A 16,542-nucleotide genomic window follows, 5' to 3' on the forward strand; every position below is an offset into this window, starting at 1 on the left:
GGATCGGTATAAATATGAATTTGATTGAATTTGAACTTGATTTGGAATGTATTTAGATTGGATTTGGATTTGGATTGGACTTGAATCAGATTTTTATTGGTTTGAATGATTATTGGATTGGGATTGAATCCAGAATATATTTAGAATAGATATGGATTTTTATTGGACTTTGATTAAATTTTAGTTAGAATTAGATTCAGATTGGATTTGGATAGGGTTAAATTTAGATTAGATTGTACTTTTCAATGCATTAGGCCAAATCTGGGCAAATTAATCATTTTCTAACGCATTTTCTATTCTGTTGTTTTAATGGTGATTAGCCCCTCAGTTTAGATAAGTTTGAAAAAAAAAATTAATTTGTTTTAGTAAATGATAAACTTTGTTAAACTTTAAAATAATATATTTATGGTCGCTTAAGAGTAGACGAGAAGGAGAATGTAGTAGATATGATGTGGAATTAAATTAAATATATTTTAGAGTGTGTATTTGTAGATGGTATATTTTGAGAGTGCTCTATTTTCGAGCAAGCGATGATGATAATGATCATCAGCATAAAAGCCCTCATGGATGTGTGCAGTGCATAACGTTGCGCTTGAGAATGGTGCGCGTGATAGTTATCATCTAAAGCTATGTAAGAGGGGAGATGTGTTGGTGTATTCGAACAAGAGCACGTGAAGTTGGAGGTTCTGCTTTCTCTTGTCTTGAAAGGCAAGGGCATTCTGTTGGCTGATCTTGGATCAGATGGATGTGTTTTGCGCATCATCTGTTTGAGATTTGGCTGGTAGTTTTCCGCAGTCACGACAGTCACGTTACGACAGTGGCGACGAGAACGCGAGTTATTCGTATGTTTCGCGAGTGTTTCGCCGGGAAATTCGCGTAGAAAAAGCGCGATCGAATTTTAACCACGACGCCGCCGCCGAACAAAAGAAAGCGCACTTTCAGTACAATGGACGGGCAGCAGCATGTGGATCCGAGCCAGGGAAACGTTCCACCTGATCGGAATCAGCATCCGAACGGACATCCAGAGTTCCTCCAGCAGCAGCAGCTGCCTCCTCAAGCTCCGCAATGGCACAATCCGGGAAACAGTCCACCCGGCCAGCATACGCAGTATCGCCAGCAGCCGATTTACCCTCCAGGGATGTCGGCAGACAATGTCATCGTGCAAATCTTGCAACAACTGCAGCAGCAGCAGGCAGTCACGAACCAGCTTCTTCAACAACAGCGCGAATCCGCCCAGCAACAACAGGGGTTTCTGCAGCAGCAGGAAGCGCTTTTCCGGAATGCCATGGCTTCTATCAATGTCAGCGTTCCGCCAAATCCAGAAGCGATTCTGGACTCTTTAGCTGGTAACATCAAAGAGTTCCAGTTTGATCCTGAGAACCACTGCACCTTTGCTGCTTGGTTTGCGCGCTACGAAGATCTTTTCGCCAAGGATGCGCAGAGGCTCGATGACGATGCGAAGGTAAGGCTACTTTTGCGTCGCCTGGGAACCAACGAGCACTACAGGTATGTGAGCTACATACTTCCCAGTACGCCGAAGGACTTCACATTCGACGTCACAGTTCAGAAGCTCACAGCGCTGTTCGGGACCACGGAATCAACGGTGAAGAAACGCTACAGCACGCTCACCATCACTAAAGTCCCGACTAAAGATTATGCCACTTTTGCGTGTCGGGTGAACAAAATGTGCGTAGAATTCGAGCTGACGAAGATGTCCGAGCAGCAATTTAAGTGTTTGATGTTCGTTTGCGGATTGAAGGGAGAGTGCGACGCCGATGTACGAACCAGGTTGTTGGCGAAGATCGAGAGCAATGATGACGTCACCCTGGAAGCGATGATCGAGGAATGTCAGCGGCTAATTAATTTGAAGAACGACACAGCGATGATCGACGGCCCATCGGGACAGGTGCAAGCAATCCAAAGAGGTCCACAGCATCACAGTAAGTTCCGGAAGCGGTCAAACGAAAGGCGTAATGCTCCACGAGCGCCAGATGAGCAGAAGAAGGTACCAGCCACTCCGTGCTGGAATTGCGGTGCGATGCATTTCTCAAACCACTGCAGTTTCCGGAATCACCGATGCACCGAATGCAGGCAGTTTGGCCATAAAGAGGGTTACTGCTCAAGTGCCAAGCGATCGTCCAAGCCGAAGAAGCAGCGTAGCGGAAAGTTCTCCACCAAGACCATCGCACTTACCGTCGGTAACGTACAGAGCAAGCGGCGATTTGTGCAGGTGGAAATCAACGGCGTACCTGTGCGTCTTCAGCTGGATACGGCGTCGGACATAACCATTGTGTCCGAGCAGGTCTGGAAGCAACTAGGCCAACCAACTGTGGTTCCAGCAACACAGATCGCCAAATCAGCATCGATTTGGAACACGAATTCGCATGTGAGGTGTCTTTCAACGGGTTGGCCCAGCAGGGCCGCATTTTTGTCTCCAAGCGCTCGCTCAACTTACTGGGCATCGACTTCATCGATAAGTTCAACCTTTGGTCACTACCGATGGACAACTTTTGCAATCAGGTAAGCGGTGTGCCTGTTGATGCCAGTTCTTTGCAGAAAGCGTACCCGAAGCTGTTCAGCAACACGCTGGGCCTGTGCAACAAGGCCAAAATCAAGCTAGCTCTCAAGGAATCCTGCCGACCGATCTACCGCCCTCGCAGACCGGTTTCATACGCCATGCTACCAACAGTGGATCAAGAGCTCGACCGTCTGGAACGGCTGAACATCATTTCACCAGTGGACTATTCCGAATGGGCAGCGCCAATCGTGGTGGTCAGGAAGGCGAATGGCAGCATTCGCATTTGTGGAGATTACTCCACTGGACTGAACGAGCGACTCCAACCTCATCAATACCCGCTCCCCCTGCCACAGGACATCTATTCCAAGTTGGCGGGTTGCACGGTGTTCAGTACGATCGATCTGTCGGACGCGTTCCTTCAAATGGAGGTCGATGAAAGTTCCCGTAGCATGCTCACGATTAATACACACCGTGGCCTGTATCAGAATAATCGATTGCCACCCGGTGTAAAAGCTGCTCCAGGTGCATTCCAGCAAATGATAGACACCATGCTGGCCGGACTACCGGGTACATCTGGCTACTTGGACGATGTCATCGTCGGTGGCAAGAACGCCGAGGAGCACCAACGCAATCTTCACGCAGTTTTGCAGCGGATCCAAGAGTACGGATTCACCATACGTCCTGAAAAGTGCTCCTTTGCGAAACATCAGCTCGGGTACTTGGGTCTTCTGCTGGATCGCCATGGAATCCGCCCGGATCCTGTCAAGATCGCAGCAATCAAGAACATGCCATCACCGAAGGACATTAGCGGAGTTCGCTCTTTTCTAGGCGCTATAAATTATTATGCGAAATTCGTCCCAAATATGAGAATTCTTCGCTATCCGTTGGACGAGTTACTCAAATGCAGCTCATCGTTCAACTGGACCCCAGAATGCCAGCAGGCGTTCGACAAATTCAAGGAAATACTGTCCTCCGACCTCCTGCTCACCCATTATGACCCGAAGCAAGAAATAATAGTGTCCGCCGACGCGTCATCAGTTGGAGTTGGGGCAACTATAAGCCATAAGTTCCCTGACGGTAAAGTCAAAGTCATCCAGCACGCTTCCCGGGCACTGACTGCGGCGGAAACAGGATACTCCCAGCCGGATCGAGAGGGTCTAGCTATTATATATGCAGTAACAAAATTCCATAAGTTCATCTTTGGAAGAAGATTCCGGCTTCAAACAGACCATGCGCCGCTACTACGGATTTTCGGGTCCAAAAAGGGCATCCCGGTTTACACGGCCAACCGGCTCCAGCGCTGGGCCCTAACACTACTCAACTACGACTTCTCCATGGAATACGTCTCGACTGACAAGTTCGGGAATGCTGATGTGTTGTCCAGGCTCATCGACCAGCATGCCAAACCAGACGAGGATTTCGTCGTGGCCTGCACCACCTTGGAGGAAGATTTGAGGTCAGTAGCGGTCAATAGCGTAAATTGTTTGCCTCTCAGTTTCAGCATGGTCCAACAAGCAACCAAAACCGATCCAGTTCTTCGCAAAGTGTATCGTTTCGTCCGAGATGGTTGGCCCACATCGAAGCACGATCTACGGGACAACGAACTACGGCAATTCCACGACCGCCAAGAAGGGCTGTCGATCGTCCAAGAGTGCATTATGTTTGGGGACAGACTGGTGATCCCCGCAGTTTACCGGAAGAGGTGCTTGAATCAACTCCACAAGGGCCATCCGGGCGTGCAGCGGATGAAAGCCATTGCACGCAGCTATGTGTATTGGCCAGGATTGGATGAGGAAATATCCAGCTTCGTTAAGGCTTGTCAGCACTGTGCATCTGCAGCACGGTCTCCTCCGAAAGCTAGACCGGAACCGTGGCAAACTACAACCGCTCCATGGCAGCGTGTTCATGCTGACTATGCGGGCCCATTGGACGGAGAGTTCTACCTCATCGTCGTTGATGCTTATAGCAAATGGCCAGAAATTTTTCCGACCCGCCAAATTACGACGAAAGCCACCATCAACCTGCTTCGCTCGCTCTTCGCCAACAAAGGGATGCCGGAACTCCTCGTTACAGACAACGGCACCCAGTTCAAGAGCGCGGAGTTCAGCCAGTTTTGCAGCGAAAACGGTGTACGACACGTCACCACGGCACCGTTTCACCCACAATCAAACGGCCAAGCCGAACGGTTTGTCGACACCTTCAAGCGAGCAGTTCGAAAAATCCAGGAAGGAGAAGGCACTATCAAGGAAGCACTCGACCTTTTCCTGATGACCTACCGCACTACACCGAATCCGAACGTGCCAGACAAGAAATCACCTGCAGAAGCAATGTACAATCGACCACTGCGAACAACCATGGATCTTCTTCGAGCACCGCCCGAACAGGTAGCAGATCAAGCCAACTCGAGTCAAACCAGAGCGTTCGCACCTAAGGATTTCGTGTACGCCAAAGTCTATTCACGCAACAAATGGACTTGGACGCCGGGCACCGTGGTCGAGAAAGTGGGCAAGGTGATGTACAACATCTGGTTGAATGACAGGAGGATGATTCGGTCCCACATAAACCAGCTTAGGGCCAGGACCGGGACAAATTCAACCATAGCGAAGTCATCATCGTCAAAGCAACAGCTGCCAATCAACATCCTGTTGAATGAATGGAAACTGTCCACCGCTGCAACGCCTGTAGCGTGGGCGTCCACATCACCACCGCTGGGAAATGTCGAACCGACGTCGCCAACGTCGATAGTGGGTCAGCCTGTGGCCTCCCCAGCATCCAGTAGTTCAAGCTCAACTTCAACTTCGTCTTCATCAGCGGATTTCCGATCTGCTAACGACTCGTCTCCTGCGGTCAGGCTACCTAGGCGCTCTTCTCGCAACCGAAGACCGCCTCAATGGTTCCAGGCGTACCGCAGATACTAAGGAGGGAGATGTTGGGAACACTGGCAACTCTGACCCAGAACCTACCACAGGGCTCACCGTTGACAGGCGACTGTCATCCGGATCGACGTCACATGTGTCATGACTAACCTTTTGTAATTAGAATGAGATTGTCATAATATCATTGTATTGTTCCAATTCTCGACAATGAAGAACATGTTTTAAAGTGTCCCGCGAAATATACTATTTTATTAAATCGTAGCGTATTTATATGCTTAAACAATTTAAGTCTATTCACCGCCTCGTCACGTTACGACACCAATGTATGCGCAGCGCTACAGCCCCGGCCGTGTGCATGTTTGTGGAGAACCAGATATTTAACCTGTTCGGAGTGCCAGCCATCTGCATCACAGATAACGCAAAGGTCTTCAAATCCGATGCCTTTGCGAAGCTACTGAAGACCTACGACGTCACACATTGGAATCTCGCTGTCTACCACCCTAGCCCGAATCCCGTTGAGAGGGTGAATCGGGTAATATTGTGCGTTTAGCACTAAATTGATTTCCGAAAAAACTTCATTGACTTCCGCTGCCTTTCCTATGCGTTAAACATAACGTCGGAAGTAGTGCGCTGTACAATTAATCTGGTTTCTATACAGCGCACTACTTCCGACGTTATGTTTAACACATAGGAAAGGCAGCGGAAGTCAATGAAGTTTTTTCGGAAATCAATTTAGTGCTAAACGCACAATAGTAACCGCTATTCGCTGCTCCCTACATCAACAAAAGGATCACCGGGAATGGGATCGATCTATCCACCAAATCGCCCAGGCCATCAGGACAACGGTTCACGATAGCACCGGCCATACTCCGTTTTTCATAAACTTCGGACGCAATATGATTAGTTCGGGTGCAGAGTATGATTTCTTGCGAAAATCGGAAGATGCGGCTCGATGTCCGTTGAAACTAAGCGAAGAAATGAAACAACTATTTGGAATAGTTCGACAGAATCTCATGAAGGCATACCAGAAATATTCCAGGACGTACAACCTTCGAGCAAACGCCAAACACAACTTCGAACCCGGTCACATCGTTTTTAAGAAAAACATAAATTTGTCCGACAAAAGTCGAGACTACAGTGTATCAATCAAACAATTGTCCGTACAGCAAATTTTTGGTCAAAATAATTTTTCATTCAAATGTTTATAACTTTTTTATACGTCAATCAAAAACGCTGAAATTTTGACCAATCATAAACCATATATTGCAGCTCCATTGGTAAAATTTTGAGCGAGATCGAATAAGTTTTCTGAAAGTTATAGAACTTTTAGTAAAACTTTTAGGATTTTTGAACAAATTTTTAAAACATTATATCTCAATATGTAATCGATGAAACTTTTTCAATCTTTTTTGTGTTACAGCTTACACCTAAGGCTTTCATATGCAGCTTCGTTTGAGGTTTTATATTCACTACAAAAAATATGAAAAATTTGCTTATGCAGTTGACGGTATTTAAAAAATCACCATATTTTGAAAATATAATCTGCTAAACGTTCTCTACCAATAAAAGTGCATTAACTGAACAAAAAATGCATAGGACCTACTCTTCATATGTTGTTTAGTAGGTCCTGTATAAAAATATCACATTAAAAGAGTTTAAAAAAGTTGAAAACACTTGGCACTTTTATTGATCAAAATATGATAAATTTCCAAATTATACACTGAATATATACAGATTTTTCATATTTTTTATAGTGAATATAAAACCTCAAACGAAGCTGCATATAAAATCCTTAGGTATAAGCTGTAACACAAAAAAGATCGAAAAAGTTTCATCGACTACATATTGAGATATAATGTTTTAAAAATTTGTTCAAAAATCCTAAAAGTTTTACTAAAAGTTCTATAACTTTCAGAAAACTTATTCGATCTCGCTCAAAATTTTACCAATGGAGCTGCAATATATGGTTTATGATTGGTCAAAATTTCAGCGTTTTTGATTGACGTATGAAAAAGTTATAAACATTTGAATGGAAAATTATTTTGACCAAAAATTTGCTGTGCGGACAATTGTTTGATACACTGTATGTGGGCAAACTAGCGAGTAAATTCACGAGAGTCCGCGTGAAGGAAAAAGTAGGGACAAATTCCTACATCCTTGAGAGCTTAGACGGTAAACGAATCTCTGGAGTGTATCACGGGTCGTTCTTAAAAAGAGCATAATACTGGCTCAACTCAAGCTATGAGCCTCTGCACGAATCTGGCGTACTGCTCACTCCCACAGAAAACTTGAAAACAGTTCGCACAGTAAAAGTCAAATGTGACTTTTACTGTGCGCGGTGTTTTCAAATTTTCTGTGGAAGTGAGCAGGACAGGGCAAATTCGTGCAGAGGCTCATGTCGGTGTCATCATTAGGTGCACATAAACTATGAGTATTGTTATCATGAAAACACTCCCCTGAGGTTGTTTATTCCAACGTTGAGAGAGTCACTTTAAGTGTGAACTCACGTTGAAGAATCACTGAAGAACCAGCTATGTCGAAGTCGAGCTAGTCTCCTTCAACCAGAGCATACTGTCCAAAACACTCCTAGAGGTACTCCTATCCGTGTTAGAGATGTCACACCAGTGTTTCCTCGCACGTAGATCCACCATCCTTTTGTTTTGTTTCGTCCCTGTAATGCCGATAGGAATAAATTAGTAAGTCAGTACGTTTTTACTTAGAATTAGAGTTCTTACAGTTAGTAATTTAGACTCAGCAATAGTCCATTCCATATTTCACAATAGGACAGTTCTTCCAATGCCTTTCCAATTTTTCCATAGCCCGGTTTTCACTGTAAGTTTCACTTTATTAATACCGTTTCTTAGCACTTTTCTGATAAATTTTCACGTTCCATAGCAGTTGACAGTTTCTTGTTTTGATTTAGTTTTCTTATAGGATTAATTCGTGCGATGTTTTCGATCCGGGTATTCTGATTGGGTACGTTTTTACTTAGAATTAGAGTTCTTACAGTTAGTAATTTAGACTCAGCAATAGTCCATTCCATATTTCACAATAGGACAGTTCTTCCAATGCCTTTCCAATTTTTCCATAGCCCGGTTTTCACTGTAAGTTTCACTTTATTAATACCATTTCTTAGCACTTTTCTGATAAATTTTCACGTTCCATAGCAGTTGACAGTTTCTTGTTTTGATTTAGTTTTCTTATAGGATTAATTCGTGCGATGTTTTCGATCCGGGTATTCTGATTGGGAAGTGCTTACTCTCATTGAGAGAGCGAGCTTTTGGGCGTGAATGATGATGAGAGTTTTATAGCTTAGGTTACACGTTCGAAAAAAATACACATTTCCAATCATTATTGGAGTTATTTCTTTAGCGAATAAAATTATTTTTTCAGATATGTCTGAAGTAACTCGGTTAGTGAATAGGAACAAATTAATCAGAAATTTCTGATGTCGTTGAGATTAGGATAGGTGAATGAGATTAGATTTAAATGAGGAATGGAGTTAGTTTGGCTCAGAATATCCGGTAGAAAATTTCAATCTGTTGTGTATTAAATAAAATTTCACTATTTTGCGTTCAAATTTTCCCTTTTGTAACCTTTGTTTAAATTACAATGTTTCGCGCATATATTTCAAATTACAGTCCGGATTCGCTGGTTGGGTCACGACTGCGCCCCGATTAGCGAATCGTGTTCGTTCGTTGGGGCAACTGACAACTGATCAAAATGCTCTAGACACACGCAAGTGACGAGAAATACGTCACGGAACACTCACATACTTGCGTAAACGTTCTGTATACAGGAGCTGTGATGCGACGGCGGTCAGACGTCAAACTCGTTTTGACATCTATTTTGACATTGACAGTGCTTTTTAGTTGGGTTTTGCCCCAACCAGTGAACATTCAACCATCGAGACAGCCCATCTAACGAGCTCTCAACGAACGAATCGTCACTGTATTAAAAAAAAAAAAAACTCAATCAAACCCCTTTACATATTCAATCCGTTCGTTTAAATAAATCGAAAAATTTTGCGTTTGATATTAAGTTTCGGTTTTTGGTATTCTAAAAGAGTGCTTTGTTTAATGCAATTTCAAACTTCTAAAAAAAATGAAATTTGAAAATTTCATTTTTTTTAAATTAAGCATTGGCGAAAATGTAACGACCAATAATAAGCTCCAAAATCTATCACCGTTAATTAAAATTAACAGTGTATAAAAAGCTGGTACATAAGACCCTTTCAGTGACCGACACGCCATCTCGCAGAATGAGTTGGGACATCTGATGCTTTTTCGATAAAGTTTAATTTCAAATGTCTCCGAAAATACTCGTGAGCACCTCCACGGATCTCATTTATTAGATCGCAATGCAGATCAAGTGCCTTTTCAAATGTAATCCGCTGGTAGTATTTTCAATCCGCTTTGCTGCGATCTTTCTCCATCATCAAAGAATTGGCCAAAATGAGATCGCTTTATCTGTTTAGCGGAAGGCAGAATGAGATGAGGTGGCCTTAAATTGCGTTCGTATCAAAATAGATACGAAATTTTGTAGAGTTGATAAAAGCGATTTTCCTGTTAGGGGGCTATTATTCTCGTGCGATTCGTCAACTTTTATAGCTCGGTGTTTCAAATTAGAACCAAAAAGTTATATTAAAAAAGTGACCTATTAAGTTGAACAAACAATTATTCCAAGTACAGTCATGACCCGCTGGTTGGGGGCTTAATAGTTGGGTGACTTTTTAGTTGGGGCTCCGTTAGTTGAGCTGTCAGCCAACTAAAAAGCACCTGGATGTCATAATTCAATGTCAAACTGAAAATGACAACCAATCTGTAATTCCGAGGGGCGAGCTAATGAGTTTTGGTTTCTTAAACTTTACTGATAATCGAGAAGAATTTCTATTTCATATTTCTTAAAAAAAAAACAATATGTACAATTACTTCGAAACAAATGCAAAACATCGGCAATCTTTATTTTGTCGATCAATGAAAGAGTTTTGTGCTTGCATTTTGGTCCGGGTTGTTTCATAAACATCTATATTTTCACTTCACCGGCTAAAAATGGATGAAAATAATTATTTCTCGCATTGGCCATATATGTATCTTGCAAAACGTATCAGTTTTGCTCTAAATGTAAAACATTTTACTTTACACTTCCAAACTAAACATGATTTAAAAAAAAAACAATGCGCACGCCCCTTGTGCTGATGTCACTTCACCCAACTAGCGAATCGAATTCGTTGGTTGGGTGGAGGTTGTGGCTCAACGAGCGAGTTCCGACTGTAATTAAATATATTCACATTAACACTATAGTGCTTTAAGAACTTTTAGACTTTTGTTGTTCTAGATCATCTTCTACATCATCATTTCAACTTCAAAGATCCACCCTGAGATGAAGTGAATCGCCAAATTTGTGCATTTGAAAAACATCCTACTTTCCCGTATTAGGGTCACGTAGCATATCATGCCAACTGTGCCAATTGGTCACTTCGATAAACTGCATCGCATGCTAAACAATCATCCTGTTGTTTATGTAATCAGTCCTTCCTATTCACAACTTTCCATATATTCCTGATGCAACGTTACGCTGGTGACAAGGCCCATTTATCGGTCTCTGTGCTGTGCCAGTGCTGAGCGAGCACTTCTACACTTATTATCTGCGAGGTCCGTTCACCATATGACCACCCATGTGCTCATATTAACTGAGGAATGCACGAAGATACTCCATGCCTAAGAAATCCAAGAAAATTCACAAGAAAACTACGAACAATTCCCGAACCGATCGAGAATCTGTAGAAACCCTATTGTGAAAAACCCTCGTTCACTCTTTTTGGTGTTCTAGACAACTTCATGCTATAGAAAACATCAGAATTCTATTTCCATCATAATCTTCCAGGAAACTATTTTTTTTACCACGTTCCCATGTTCAATTGGAACTTCAAAGGTAAACCCCTTTTGCCCTCAATCATATTCAAGGTATAAAGCCCAGTTTCGAGTTCAACAGAAATTGTTCAAGAAACTTCTTGACCCATTCCTGGCAGAAACTTTCTACATTTGAACTGTCATTTCTTCGCAACTGCGTACTGCGATCGAAGAAAAACGGTTTCTTGAGCAATTCAGGCAAGGAATTTCCCATGCATCAAGATAGGCTGAGAAATTCCTTCTGATCTGCAAACAGCCCTTAAAACAACTATTCCGTCCTACGACTCTAAGAGCAACAAGTGAAAATTAACTTTCCTTCCCAGTGCAAATATCATCCTGCTCCCAAAACCATTTACATTTGCTAGGACCTTCTAGGCAACCCATTCTTTCGTTTGCCGCCAAGCCATGAACCTGTCTTGTTACTACGCGCAGGAACCAGTCACAAACACCACACCCTTACTTTGGTCGGCCTCCCTCCACAATTATTCACCACGGTAGAAAAGCTGTTTTTCTAGAGCGGCACCCTGCCACGATCTATAGTTCTCCATTAATCGACTCCCTGTGACGATCTTCCTTGGACCGGCACCCACCACAGTCGAAAATCTCTAGATCGGGAACCCGTCACGATCTTTACCTCTCCATTGATCGGCACCCGCAACGATCTTCAATAGACCGGCACCCGCCACGGTCACAAATGTCTAGATCGGCAACCCGCCACGATCTTTACTTATCTACTGATCGGCACCCGCAACGATCATCCTTGGACCGGCACCCGCCACGGTCGAAAATTTCTAGATCGGCAACCCGCCACGATCTTTACTTCTGCACTGATCGGCACCCGCAACGATCTTTCTTGGACCGTGTAAATTGTCTGTTTTCCCGACCGTCCGAGCTTTAACCGAGCGTAGCGTCTGACCTGCTCCAGTGTCTCTCGTCCAATGATCCTGTTTCCCTCGCTGTCTGACGTAGCAGTGCCCCAATCAACTCCGGTACTTACCTACACTGAAAGTAAAGCTTAAGTTCAAACCATCGCATCGTTACATCCCTCCTATTTTTAGATAGAAAATCCGACCCTCTAACGAGTTATCAAATCATTCATCTTTATTTAAAAGTTCCGTAACTCACATCAATCCTTAGCCTTTCTACTCGTCAATATTCATCACAAAATCCTGAAACTTATTCGGTAGTCTGCTGGCACGTTTGGGTCGTTGATCACATTTGTCTGCAGTGTCATCCGTATTCGAATCCACCTGTCCGGCAGCCTCACATGATGTTCCTGAATATCTATCATCATCCTGTGGGCCAGCCTCGTTTGAACCATTGTAGTCATTTGGCTGTGCCGTAGCATCTTCCTCAGAACAGGCGTCCTTAAGTTTCTTAAGATGTGTGCTGTTCCGCAAGTATACCTTCCCAGTATTAGTCGATTTCACAGTGACTGCTCCCTTATCCACCTGTGTTACCTGAAACTCTTTCTGTCTGAAGTTTGGCTGCATGGCTCCCGGATTGAGATCACGCATCAGTACAACGTCTCCCCTCTTCAGATTATGCTCCTTTGTATTACGTTCTTCATTAGCATATCGTTGATGGTTTTCTTTCATCATCATGTTCCTATCCTTTGCTGCTTCCCATCTCAGTTTCGGTGGTTGATAGATCGAAGGTATGCGAGTCCGTATATCTCTACCAAACATCATCTGTCCAGGAGATAAACCGGTGGTCTCCTGTGGAGTTGCATGGTACAGTGTAAGGTATTCGTATAAATCCGTCTTCCAGTTGGTATCTTGTATCGCACTGATCTTCAACCTTTTGCCAATGTTCCTCATTTGGCGCTCCACAGCACCATTTTGCTCTGGCCAGTATGGTGTTGATAGGTTGAGATGAATCCCTTAGCAGTTACAAAACTTCGAAAACTCTGCAGCTCTGAATTGCGGTCCATTGTCTGCCGTAATTGACCGCGGGATTCCAAAAGAACTGAACATTCTCAGTAATGCTCCAATGACACGTTGTGTTGTCGCTGGTTTCATTGGTTCGACCTGAACGAACCGACAAGTATAGCATACCACTACCAGCAACGACAAACCATCCGGCAGTCCTTCTTTAAAATCTATGGCGAGGTCCTGCCATGGCTCCGTCGGAAGTCGTCGGGACAGCGGGTTCGGCTTATCAGGGATCGATGTCATGATGCAGGGCTTACAATTCCGGACAGTCGACTCTACTGCTTTGTCCATCTGAGGAAACCAGACTTTGGCTCGAAGTTGAGCTTTTGCTCGTAATTGTCCGGGAACCACGATCATGTCGCCTCGAAGCACTAGGTCATCATACAAACTAAGCTCACTGCGAACAGTCGCCGTCTTATACTCGGCTGGTACACCTTCCCAATCCTCTGAGTAAATGGCCTCCTTCACTCTTTGCAGCTCGTCATCTTCAATGGTTGCTTTACCGATTTCTTCAATTGATATCGCCGATGGTTTGATTTCTTCGGATAACCAAGCAATCACATCCGAGCCTTCTTCTGAAACATGGTCCATCTGCGAAAGTCGGGATAGAGAGTCAGCTAGATTGTTTTCACCCGGTTCGTATCTAACCGTGAAGTCGAAGCTTTGCAGTCTGAGAATCCAGCGCTCAATCCTAGCTGACGGTTTAGATTGTGCCCTATTAAAGAGGTACTCCAGGGGCTTACAATCACTGATGAGTGTAAAATGTAGTCCGTAGAGGTACATGAACAACTTCTCCATAGCCCAAATAATTGCGTAACACTCCTTTTCAGTCTGACAGTACTTTTTTTCGCATGCTGTCAAACTTTTGGATACACAGGATATTGGTCTAGGAGAACCATTCTTAATCTGGATCAATATGGCACCAAGCCCAACTGGACTGGCGTCGGTAACCAGTAAGGTTTCGTCTGTCGGGTCAAAGAAGGCCAACGAATCAACCTTTCCCAGAAGTTCCTTTAGTTTGTTGAGTTCCTGGTCGTGTGATGCCTTCCATTCGAATGGGGTACCTTTCACAAGCAGCTGGCGCATGTGAAAAGTCAAATCTGCCAAATTAGGAACGAATCTGCCCAGGAAATTGATCAATCCCAAGAGAGATCTTAGGTCAGAAACAGATTGTGGTGGTTGCAAATTTTGTATGGCCTGGATTTTATCGCCTGTGGGTCGAATGCCATCTTCGGAGATGTGGTATCCCAGGAAAGAAAGTTCGCTCACGCCGAATACCGATTTCTGCTCATTAATTTTCAGTTTCATCTCCGCGATTCGCTTCATCACTTCCTCCAGAGTACGATCATGTGCTTCCTCAGTCTCGCCATGTAGCAACAAATCATCCATATAGACGATTAGACCCTCGATGTCCCTAAATACGGATTCCATCTCACGTTGGAACAACTCTGGAGCAGATTTTATCCCAAACATGAGCCGACGGAAACGGTAGACACCACTTCTTGCTACAAACATAGTAATATCTCTGCTCTCGGGATGTAGTTCGAAGTGGTAATATGCTGCTTCCAGGTCAATTTTTGACATCTTCACGGCCTGTTTCAAAATTTTCTATAATCATTTTTTTACCAGAGAAAATAAAGTAGAATCAATTCCTTACCTTAGTAATCGTTGCCATTGCGCTGTCAATATTTGTTGAGATCCTCAGTCAACAACTTTTTCCTCAGCTCCGGTGAGATGCAGCCTTCTATGATCTGGTCCACGATCGCATCGTCCACGTCACTAAACTGACATCGGTTTGCCTGATCTTTGAGGCGGAACACGAATTCCTCAAAGGGTTCCTGGCTCTCCTGCTTCATAGCACGAAAAAGATGACGCACAAATCGTTTGTTGAGTTGTGGTGCGAAATACGCGTCCAGTGACGCTATGGCCGACATATACTGCAAAACCACAAACTCATCACCAGTATCGGATGTCGGTTGACGGCACTCCCATTTCGTGATTTTATCGTAAAACGATTGTAGCTCAATCGCCCCCAAAACAAGCAGTAAATAATATTTTTCTTCGTCAGCTTCAACCTTGTTAACGCACAAGAATCGCTCCAGAGCTTTTTTTCCATTTTATCCAGTTGTTTCTCGGATCATCTCCCGCTTTGAACGGTGGCATTGCTGCCGCATCTATATGAGAAGAAAAAAAAAAACAAATATTTTAAAGCTATCAAGATATGCATTACCGATCCTTGTTGTATCAATGAAAAATACTATTTGTTTTGGTATAGTAAACACTCTGAAGCACGGAGCTTTTTTATATAAATACAAACATTCTAGTACTACGATGTTACATTTATTTTCATTCCAGCACGAAGCTTACTCATTTTAGCATCAAGCTTTCTAGTGCAGCACGGAGCTATCTATTTCAGCAGAAGCCTTTTTCCGACACAAAGCTCTTTTCGGTACGAAGCCTCTTCCGGCACGTAGCCTCTTTCGGCACGTAGCCTCTTTCGGCACGTAGCCTCTTTTGGCACGTAGCCTCTTTTGGCACGTAGCCTCTTTCGGCACGAAGCCTCTCGTTTCAACACAAAACCTCCCCTTCGGCACGAAGCCTCCACCGTATCGCTGAACGTTTGTAAAAATCAACTAGGTGAAACAATGGATTCCTTCTTTTTTTCCCCCGCACCACACTTTTCCACATCCGCCATGTTTGCACTTTCGTGCCAACCCGATGGATGCCCATCCTGCCGTCAACGTTGAAATATTTGTTTTCCATTTAGCTGCTATAATTTATTAAAACTGTCCCTTCTTTTTGCACGCAATTCTTACCAATTAACATCCTCGTCGCCATTGTAAATTGTCTGTTTTCCCGACCGTCAGAGCTTTAACCGAGCGTAGCGGCTGACTAGTAATCCTACATTATAGAGATCTGCGGAGGCAGCCATTGTGAGCCAATCGTGCAGAGAGAACTGTCAAAGTGTAAGCCAAATGAACATGCTTATCGTTCGTAGGAAGGCGTCGTTTAAACGGTATTGCAATCGGAACTAAATAAATTAAAATTATTTATTTTTAATATCGAGAAATTGGTGGCATATGTAAGTTTAGTAAAAAGATAAAAAAATATTGATTCTGCTTTCAAAAGCTCATGCTTATGACGACACTTTTGTTGCTGCACTTGTCGAAAAAACATCCATTGCTACTTCTTGCTTCACTTCTGCCGATATGATTAGGGTAACACTTTTGCAATAAATTTCGGATTTCTTCGATTGCTCCGCTATTTCAACAACATTTTGAAAGAAATTTCTACCATAATTA

General features: G+C 43.6%; 3 protein-coding genes across 3 annotated transcripts; all 3 read left to right on the forward strand.

Moving 5' to 3' along the window:
• Positions 1-946: 946 nt before the first annotated feature.
• On the forward strand, positions 947-2,390 carry LOC134289839 (uncharacterized). The gene is made up of 2 exons (XM_062856470.1): positions 947-2,302; positions 2,361-2,390. The coding sequence occupies exons 1-2, from the start codon at positions 947-949 to the stop codon at positions 2,388-2,390; spliced, it is 1,386 nt and encodes a 461-aa protein (XP_062712454.1).
• Positions 2,366-5,913, forward strand: LOC134285298 (uncharacterized protein K02A2.6-like). The gene has a single exon (XM_062845847.1). It carries the CDS (start codon positions 2,500-2,502, stop codon positions 5,434-5,436), a length of 2,937 nt encoding a protein of 978 aa, XP_062701831.1. The 5' UTR covers positions 2,366-2,499; the 3' UTR covers positions 5,437-5,913.
• Positions 5,750-12,172, forward strand: LOC134289842 (uncharacterized). Its single transcript, XM_062856476.1, has 3 exons — positions 5,750-5,926; positions 6,183-6,533; positions 11,978-12,172. The coding sequence occupies exons 1-3, from the start codon at positions 5,750-5,752 to the stop codon at positions 12,170-12,172; spliced, it is 723 nt and encodes a 240-aa protein (XP_062712460.1).
• The last annotated feature ends 4,370 nt before the right edge of the window (positions 12,173-16,542 follow it).

The sequence above is a fragment of the Aedes albopictus genome, chromosome 1, assembly GCF_035046485.1.
Source record: "Aedes albopictus strain Foshan chromosome 1, AalbF5, whole genome shotgun sequence".
NCBI classification, from domain to species: Eukaryota; Metazoa; Arthropoda; class Insecta; order Diptera; family Culicidae; genus Aedes; species Aedes albopictus.